This window comes from Branchiostoma belcheri, unplaced genomic scaffold (genome assembly GCF_001625305.1).
Source record: "Branchiostoma belcheri isolate BF01 breed outbred unplaced genomic scaffold, Haploidv18h27 scaffold47, whole genome shotgun sequence".
NCBI lineage: Eukaryota > Metazoa > Chordata > Leptocardii > Amphioxiformes > Branchiostomatidae > Branchiostoma > Branchiostoma belcheri.
This window is the reverse complement of record NW_017804098.1, coordinates 906,994-916,892: the sequence shown is the minus strand read 5'-3', so window position 1 is coordinate 916,892 and position 9,899 is coordinate 906,994. Positions and strand designations below refer to the sequence as shown.

The window sequence follows — 9,899 nt, the reverse complement described above, 5'->3', positions numbered from 1 at the left end:
TTTGGGGAAAAGGTTCTCCAAGAAGAATGTGGTGGCACAGAGTATGTTCGCGCAGGGAGCAGACAAGCCCTGGGACGCGGATGGAAACTTGGCGGAAGATAGCAAGTACCGCAGCAGCGGAGCTGTGAACGGCCAGCAAGTACAGGTGTACAGGGACACTGGGAGCTCCAGGACCTTTGTCAACAAGACGTTGGTGCCGAGGAAGGCATACACAGAAGATGCCATTAAAGTCAGACTGGCCAATGGGGCTGTTGACAGCGTTCCTACGGCCAGAGTTGAGCTGGAAGTAGATGGTAACGCGAGAGAGGTAGAAGTATGGGTGATGAACACACCCTACCCGGTGTTGCTAGGCAACGACTACGGGGCGGCCTGCGTCGGAAGTAGGGCAGGTCCGGTAACAACTCGGGAGATCAAGAGTGAGTTGGGGGAGGACAAGAGGTGCCTTGGGCGTGGTGAGAAGATGGAGTCGGCAGTGCCACGATATCAGATTCCAGCGAGACGCCAGCAAGGTGGCCAAGTCGGGTATCTTCCGAAAGCAGAAGTGAAGAGCGAGAGTAACACAGTAAAACAGAGGATACAGAAGCTCATGGAGGAGGATCCGGTTTACCGGAGGGGTCGGCTGCGTTGGTTGCAGAGGCAGCACCAACTAAAGAAGGCAGCAGGAAAGCGCACCAAGCAGGAGTATGGTGTGAAATAAGTTTCAGAGCATGCCATGGCTGACCAGGTGAAGTACCGGAGTAGAAGTGTATTGTAACAGAGTAGTTTTTTAAGGTAGCTGATTCCCCTGTTAGTAGTAGTAGTAGTTAGCATGTTGTCAGTTGATGAAACTATATTACACATGTTTATCATCTTGGGGGAGGTGTTACATGCTAGAGAAAATTGCCAGTACATGTGTAGGTCTATACCCTCCCCTGATAAGTAACGGTTAAGCCCGAAATGGAATATCGAGGTCAGGAAGGCATTCCAGGGGAGCATAGGGGAGCATTCTGAGAAGGGAGCCCGGGAGCAAGGGTGTGGAAAATAAAGGCTGTGGAACTTTGACTTTGGTGTGTGTCCAACTGTTCTTGGAGATTTAAGAGGAACCTGTAACAGATACATCCTTTTTAATTGTAAAACACAAAAAGGCATTATCTTACACTGTGTTGCTACAATCATCTGACAAAGACAATCCGCAGGTACACACCTGTTCAACAAGGACCTGGAGAATTTCAGTCAGGTCCTCAAGCATACAGTTCTTAGCCAGCAGGTGAAGGGTGGTGTCCTTGTCCTCAGTGGCACTGGATGCTGAAATAGTTCCTCCTCGCTTCACCAGCAGACGGACTAAACCCACATTGAACTGTAAAATCAGTTTCAAAACCATAAACTTTGGCTAATTTTCAAAGAATGATTGGCGTTGGAATATATTGAAATATGGCACAAAACATAAAGTGGACTTGCAACAAAGCAAAAAAAATAGTAATATTAATATATATATATAGTGTAATCTGTGAGACACTAACTTGTTCAATAGCCAACATGATTGGTGTCATTCCACTAGCTGTGGTGAGGGATGGGTCTGCAGCTTTGTCCAATAGAATGTTGGCAATCTCCAGGCTCATGTCTGCCTTGTTCTTGTCAGCTTCTACACTAGTGTGACCCCAGCCTGAGGTCTGCTTGATGGGATTCTGGGCCAGGTAGTGCAGCTGGGTAGGGAAACATTTAATAAGTATGAAAAATATCAGGTAAAAAAACAGCAGGTTAGATATTTCCAATGATGAGCATTTACTACATCAATACAACCCCAGAAAGTATGGAAAATATGAACATGTTAAAGATTCATTCAAATATCTCAAATGATTACTCTACAGCCTGCTCTTCAATTTCTATACAAGATGAAAACACCCACAGCCACCTGTTAGCATAAATACATGTAAAGAGACACTTGATTATGTATTGCAGGAGCTGTAAGTGTAACCCTACCGGTGTCCACCCCTCCAGATCAGGTATGGTGATGTCAGCGTTCCTCTTGATCAGGTAGCATATCTGCTGGGGCAGGCCAGTAGATAGGGGACTGGCCGCCAGCATTGCCACCATTGTCAAACCTAATGCAATCAGAGAAGGTTACATTAAAACAAGCAGGTCAATAAACACTTAAGTTACTGAGCTTACATTGGAAAAGTGTCCAATATGAAACTCTAACCAACCTTTTTCGTCTTTGAAGTTGACATCAGCCAGTGGCTGGCCATCTGGACCCTTCAGGTCCAACAGCAGGTCAGCACAATCTGCATTTCCCTTCAGCACTGCAATACCCACAGGTGTTACCTGGGGGACGAGCCATGGCATGTTTACTGGGATAATTTGGGAAATTGTGCTCTAACAGGTTCAGACCTATAAGCATGGTGACAACTGGGTTGCGTTCACATAATCTTGCTCACCTTCCAGTCATTGGGCTTGTTGGGATCAGCTCCAACTTTCAGCAGCAGCTTCAGGCAGTGCCACCAGCCATAGCCAGCAGCGTAGTGAGCCACACTGTTCCCAGAGGTGTCCATACTGTTGGGGTCAGCTCCCATCCGCAGCAGGAAGGCCAGGACAGGGTAGTGACCATTCATGGCTGCATGGGTCAGCGCTGTACGCTTCAGCTTGTCTAGAATCAGTCAACCAAAACACTTCAGCTCAGTTCTACTGCTTTTTATTTGTTAGAGCACAGTTCTATTGCCTCTTATACACTAGCTTGTTAATCATGTATTTATCTGATGATACAGAAAAAACATAGAGTACACTTTGAAGTTCATTGTGTTGCCATTGCAGTCATTACCTCTTTTCTCCAAGGTTGCTCCTATCTCTGTCAGCACCTTCACTGTCCCCAGGTGTCCCTGGGCTGATGCCAGCATCAGGGCTGTCATCTTGTTCTTGCCTGCACTCAGGGGTTGGTCCAGGTTTGCACCATGCTTATGAAGAATTTTCACTACATTCTGAAGAAACATAAGCATCATGGTTACTTGCCATTAGCTGACCTTTTTTTTTCAATCTAAAGCTTCAGCAAGTCTGTCATAGTGGGAGACAGCTAAGAGCTATGGTTGTTTTGCTTTCCACATGGTAAAGGGATGTTTGACTCACCCCGTATCCACCCTTTGCTGCCAGGTGGATGGCTGCAAAGCTCTGCCTGTTGGCTCGCTGTATGAGGCTGATGTAGGCTGCTTTTGCATCTGGATCCTCTCCAGCTGTTCATGACATTTACAAGATCAACAACAATCATCAATAAAACGACTCATACTTGCTGCAATACACAGTATAAACTCTGAAAATGATACTATTCACTAGTACAAGATAATTCATTAGCATTATTATTTATATTAAGATCATGGAGAATGTGTACAGCATAATTGTTACCTCCATCATGTATGTAAAAAGTTCAATGTATTCTCAGTCAACTCAGACACTTTAACCTTAAACACCTACCGTCTTTAGCCTGTGCTTTCAGTTTCTTTAGGATCAGATCAACATTGTTTGCACGTCCATTCTCTGCTGCAATCATCAGGGCTGTGTTTGCTTGGTTATCTCCATCCTCTGCAGACATTCCCCTGCAACAGGAGGGACAGCATTTTAAAATACATTGAATCTGAATATTGCAAAGAGTATCTGTCTTGTTTTTCTCATCACTGACTCAATATCTTGTCATAATTTGTTCAGTAAATTGACTTGTGATCAGTAAAAAGGGAATGGGGAATAAGACTTGCTTTACAGTAATTGTCAGTACCTTGATAAGAGGAATTCCAGAGGTCCAGAACCCTCACATGCAGCAGCATAGTGAATAGGTTTCCTTCCAGTCCTGTCTGTCAAACCAAACTCAGGACATACAGCCAACAGCTTCTGGAGGTACTTGGGGTTTGGGTTGATGGCTGCACAGTGCAGCGGTGTGATCTATGAAAGAGGAGGATAGCATAGCAAGAATTTTACAACAATGGAGCAGTCTGCTTAAAGAAACTTTCACAACTATGTAAATCAAAGACCACATTGTTCTTATCATTAGCCCAAAGTAACATTGACTCCCAAAGGAGGAACTTTGCCTTGGCTGACTCTACTTCAGTTGCTAGTCTTGGTAATGTGTGGTCCAGGTGTTTCATGAGGTTGTTTATCCCATACTTATTACCACATCATCATTATTTTAGACAGCACAAGACAAATTTGTGGACATTGTCTTACCACTTGGTTTCCATATGGTTTCTTTTTCACAGACACAGCCCTGAAGGTGGTCAATTCCTGTTTGTCAAACAGCAGGACCTATAGCAAAGAAATATACTTTAATTTGTTATAATTTCAACCCATATATATTTCATCCTTGAAGAATGCAAGGGACGATTCTATACACATGGAAAAAAATTGTAATCATTTACCTCCTTATGTAGCTGGTTGAAGCCATAACCACCTCCCTTTTCTGCCATCTCTATCAGCTTCCCTGCCAGCTTCCTGTGTCCTGCCCGGACCGCTAGATAGATGTTGTCAAACAGTTGATTCTGCCAGAGACAGGGGACATTAGTCTGCTACCTGAACATACTGTATACATATCAATGTACTTAGTATTTAAAAGACTCTGAGAAAAAATGCACAAACAAATGGTTCAAATTCATAATAACAAATTTCTTCTAGTGGTGATATTTCTTCAACATCAAAATATCTACCAGTACTTTCTGCTTTATTAAACATGAAATGACACATGCTGGTATTTATGATCTACACAAAAATAACAAGTGTAGGCGACAATTCTCCATGAAGTTTAATATTTTGCAGATTGAGATCAGTAATAGTATATGTAAACAGTGTGTGATCACTTAACAACTGGTAACAACGTATCATAAAAATGTGAATAAAATAAATAAAAATGGCTAAATCCCTGGTCTAATAATCTAGCCTGACTAAAAAATTGCGCTACTGGTGGCCACCTGCCCAGAAGTTTGCCGCCCCCCTTGGGTAAACAGTTGCAGACTGACTAGTGTAAACACAGGCTACATAAAATCAACAACACGACAATCTAAATAGATGAATAAAGTCAGCTTTCATATCAATATCTTTCATTTACTACATATTATTCATTTGACAAGGTATCGCAGTAGGTGCAAACCACAATACCAAAAGATATTCGCAACCATTATGCACAACAGCCACCTAATATCTGCTTAGAGAACCTCGGCTACCAGACAACTACCTAAACCTACGGCGTATTCGACAGGATTGTAAAAGTAGGGATGTTTCTAAAATATGCATTTACTTCAATATCAAAACTGCTACGGTGAAAATAAAAAGACGTGCATCATCATGAACATAAGGGTCCCCAACTACACAGAAATGCTACGTACAGAACAATGCGTTTTGGATGTGAACATCCTCCAAAAACCTGAAGCATATCTTAAGCACGGGGAAAAAACATCTGGTACCACTTATCGACCCCTCCGAACATCTGCTTGAAGTTTTTACTCCCCCCGCTATTCCAAACAACGGGTTTTCTGGACCATTCCAATTGGCCTCAAAATTGTTGGGGTGCATTTGAAATATTACATTGACAGAGAAAGCAGCAACGGCAAAAATACACATTCGTGCATCATCACGGGCATGCCCGCAGACGGCGTATAAAATTGCATGCCAATTACACAAAGAGAACCCAGTGTTTTGACTGCGAACACGAAAAAACGGCTGTTCACAACACTCCGTCTGGAGGTCCTGACCTCCTTCACGGAGTAATAAATCTATACCGAGTAACCAGGGGAGTGACACTTTATGTACTACTGTACCTTGAAGTTTGGTATCACAGCAATACAGATGTCTAGAACATCTTTTGGTGCTCCTGTCTGCAAAACTTCTTTTCCATAGGTTTCAGTATAATCGTCCAGACCATCATCAATGTCCTGTTGTAATAAATGATATGTTATATGGTATAGTCACAGGAATTAATAGGCCTGCTAAAAGAAATGCTGTAGCAGGGGCAGTCATTTAGTCTGGGATACATTGTTTGATAAATAAGCAGAAATGAGACCAGCCATTATAATAGTTTCAAGTTAAAACTTAAACGATCAAGTTAAAATCAACATACCTTTGTAAAAGCATTGTTCCCTTCCTTACTCCCCCTGCTCATTGAAATGTTCCGTACAGCATGGCCCAGGGGAGTACCAGTTATATCTGTGGCAAGTCAGATATGAGGCTCAACATTATATATACATTCATTGTCAGAAACAAACTGCACATCTAAGTTGTACACTCCAAGTTCAAGGTACCATACAAAAGCAACAGAAATGTTATATAGGGGGCTAGTTCTCATGTGTTCTCATGTACTGTAGCTGTGTGGGTAGGTTCTTATGTGTTTAAAAAATGATTCTGTAGCAATGGCTATGTGCTGTTACTAATCTCTTCCTCAGCAGTTTAATTTGTGCATGGTACCTGCCAGTTCCCTGGTGCTTGAGAAGGCTGTATGGTCTGCTGCAACGAGGGTTGCTGCTGTGCTTCTTCATGTGGTCTCCAAACAACTTGATGGCATCCTTATTCCTGTTGCGGATGGCATACATTACCGCATCTATAGGTACGTCAACAGATCTCTGTGCATCATATACCTGTAAAATTCAACAAAGATGTATGCAAAAAAAAGGCAGATGACTGTGTCTCAAAAAAAGCAGATAACAAACAGACATACAAACATAACTGTTGTAAAACTATGTAAATACAGTGCATACTACCGATGGACCTTGTAAAACAAATGATGTCTTACTGTTGGAATGTTTGTTGTGTCTGCAATAAGAGATCGCAGCAGTTTCATGTCATTGAGAAGGACAGCTCGGATGCTCTGCTTCTGGGGTAGCAGGTGGGATGGTGTGGACCTGCAGAGGAGAAAAGAACATTGCAGAATATAAACCTAAACCATTTAGCTAATTGCCCAAATTTTTGCATGACTAACTGAATTCAGACCAAATGCAGCATGAACTGTGGTACATAAACATACATGCACCACTTGATGAAGACAATCCACACATACATGTGTAAGTTGGGATGAGTTATGAGTTATGTATCACTAACCTCTCCTCGAATGAGGGGTCCTTTTCTGGCACTTTCATGTCTGCCCTGGGGGTCAACTTTTTATCAGGACCAAACAGAGGTCCTCCCTTACCAAGCTTCTTCAACAATTCCTCTTTTATCATAGTGGCAGTCTGTTTTGCAGGAGCTTTGCTGGCTTTTCCTGAAGGAATAAAACATTCAATGATAAGGACAAAAACTCAGCTTTACTCACATCATCACCAAAGTATCACTGAACTAATAAGATGAATCATACCTTTCTTGGGAGCACTTTTGCCTTTCTTGGTAACTTTAGCTATGGCCTTCTTCACAGCTGCCCTGCCCCTTTTCACAGCAGGCGGTACCACTTTCTTTGCTCTTGTCCGGATGGGTGCTTTAGTTTTCTTCGCCTTCAACTTGGCCTTGGCCCGTGTCTTTTTTGGAGTAACAGTCTCATCTTTTTCCTCTGTTGTGAACCAAAAAAAAAACATTTATTTCACAAGTCATAGGCCCTAATGTCAGACTTGCCATAATATGTACAAATGTATCTTGGCTATACATTTTTTCACGCATTTGAGATCGTAAATTACCGGTACTTTACAGCATGAGACTTACAACATAAACTATTATACTAAATATATTTGGTAAAACAGCTAGAATTTCACTTCATGTACTTATATATATATATATATTGAGTTTATTGACTTCGTTCACAATTCAGTAAAATACATGGCAGCTTCATTTGTGTACAAAGATGCTGAATTGCGCATTTTACATGATTAACATGATAACAAATCAATATCTATATTACAAGATCAACATGATAACAAATTAAAAACTAGTAAACAATGACATTAAGATGAAACATTATAAGAAATTGAAAAGGTTCTTAATAAGCTGTAATAATTGATGTAATAATTGACACTTGGAGATTTTAACAGGTATATTTGTTCAAGAGGTAAGTGAAGTACGGAATAGGGCTGTTTTTGTAGCGGTTTGTTTTTGCCAGAGGGATGCAGAGTTGCTGGGAACTTTTAAGGTTTTTAGCATGGACTTCCGAACGGGTTGGAGATAACCAGCCTCTAAATGTGGGGGAACTTAGCAAGGATTTAGCAAACTTTAGACTAAGGGTTTCTCTCCTGTTTTCCAAGGAGGGCAAACATAGGTGAGTTAGGGCTTAATCGTAATGGGTATATTGGGCGCCAAGGATAATTCTAAGGGCACGTTTCTGTATTCGCTCGATCTTCATGGATTGTTGCGTCGTGATGCTGGGACTCCAAACGGGGGCAGCGTACTCTAATGTGGGGCGAATATAACCTTTATAAAAAGCAAGGAGGTCTAAAATAGGGAGTCCGAACCGTTTTAATTTTTTTAGCCAAAAAAGTCTTGAACTTGCCTTGGAAATAATGACCTGAACATGTTTATCCCACCCCAAATCACGAGATAACCATAAGCCGAGTATACATGCACTCTCTGTGTATTCAAGGGGGATATCATTAAGTGAAATAACGGTGCAATCTCTCATAAATGAAATCATTAGTAACTTACACTTATCGCCGTTTAGGATCATATCGTTTTCTAACGCCCAACTATTCAACTGGTCGAGTGATGTTTGTATTACACTGGGCTCATAAAACATTCTACTTTCGCATACTGACAAATCGTCAACGAATTTATAGCGGTCTAAAACATCTTCTTCAAGGGCGTCATTAATGTAGATGAGAAAGAGGATTGGTCCTAATTTTGTGCCTTGGGGGACTCCGGATGAAATTTCCTTCCAACTTGATGTAATATTGTGGTTTAATATTCCCACCTTCTTTAACATCCAAGACTTCATCTTCATCATCCTCAGCGATGCCTGTGATAGCCCGCCGCAGGATCTTCTGTGTCTTAAGGATCTCTGCCTGTAAGAAAATGAATATCACAAAATCAATAAATGTTGAAATACTGTCCGCATGAAGATTAAAAAAAACTTTATTAACAGAACATATATATGACACAAGAAATGAATCCAGTAAGAGGAAGGCCAGTTCACCTGTGGTAGGACATATTTGTCCTTTTCCATACGCTGAAGTTTGACATGAGTAATGATGGACTCCAGCTCAATGTTGTCATAGTAAGACTTCCGGTAGATGTTTGGTGCATCTTCTACCTCCAGCCATCGGACCTTGAAGGTCTTGGAGGTGTTGTAAATGTTTTGGGATGCCTCACAAAGGTAAAAGGAGCCTATAAAACATAGAAATTAATAGTTATTAAGTTATTACGTACATTGTACTAGATATTGAGTGCATTCACTTAAATAAAGAACAACAACAATAATGTAATGACTATAAGTTTCCCCTTTTTTATTAGAAAACTGTGAGAGACATGAAAGGTAGGTCTTGGCTCACATTAAGTTTTTCTTCAAATATTCCTTAATTATCATTGTAGTATCAAAGTTGTAATCTCAACTGCTTTATTATGCATGTACATCATTAGACCACATATCTGTGAACATTTGTTTCAGCCTTTCTTTAACTTAGTTATAAGAGCTTCTCACTTGAAATCCACATGACATATCTCACCTTCATCATTCCTAACAGCAATGTACTCCCCCCTATAGAAGTACAATATCTTATTTATTGCACCAGTGGAGGCCCCGGAAGTAGATGGCTGAGCAGCCTCCTCCTCTTTGATACCCAGGGTGTAAAAGGGCTCCACTTTTGGTGGGTTAGTCCTCAGACGCTTTGCTGGACCATCATTGGAGGAATCTGCGACACCTCGCTTCTGTGTCTAAAATAAAAGTGAATGGACAAAACATCTCAGCTTTTTCATCAGTAATGTTCACTGCAATCAAGTGATACAGGTAAGGAGGTTCCACTTAAACCTTCTTGCTACAGGTGAGT

General features: G+C 41.3%; 1 protein-coding gene across 1 annotated transcript in view; it reads right to left on the bottom strand.

The window, feature by feature from the left end:
* Positions 1–1,132: 1,132 nt before the first annotated feature.
* The window catches only part of LOC109479112, a 12,960-nt gene continuing 4,193 nt past the window's right edge, over positions 1,133–9,899 (bottom strand). Inside the window, exons 12-31 of the mRNA XM_019780982.1 lie at positions 9,579–9,786; positions 9,050–9,240; positions 8,828–8,918; positions 7,292–7,480; positions 7,039–7,198; positions 6,734–6,842; positions 6,413–6,578; positions 6,065–6,150; positions 5,766–5,879; positions 4,374–4,493; positions 4,183–4,260; positions 3,737–3,900; positions 3,439–3,560; positions 3,097–3,200; positions 2,795–2,951; positions 2,415–2,623; positions 2,184–2,301; positions 1,960–2,081; positions 1,500–1,682; positions 1,133–1,336 (exon numbers count right to left, since the gene is read on the bottom strand). Coding sequence (XP_019636541.1) covers positions 1,133–1,336; positions 1,500–1,682; positions 1,960–2,081; positions 2,184–2,301; positions 2,415–2,623; positions 2,795–2,951; positions 3,097–3,200; positions 3,439–3,560; positions 3,737–3,900; positions 4,183–4,260; positions 4,374–4,493; positions 5,766–5,879; positions 6,065–6,150; positions 6,413–6,578; positions 6,734–6,842; positions 7,039–7,198; positions 7,292–7,480; positions 8,828–8,918; positions 9,050–9,240; positions 9,579–9,786 — 2,895 coding nt within the window. The remainder of the gene's footprint in view (positions 1,337–1,499; positions 1,683–1,959; positions 2,082–2,183; positions 2,302–2,414; positions 2,624–2,794; positions 2,952–3,096; positions 3,201–3,438; positions 3,561–3,736; positions 3,901–4,182; positions 4,261–4,373; positions 4,494–5,765; positions 5,880–6,064; positions 6,151–6,412; positions 6,579–6,733; positions 6,843–7,038; positions 7,199–7,291; positions 7,481–8,827; positions 8,919–9,049; positions 9,241–9,578; positions 9,787–9,899) is intronic.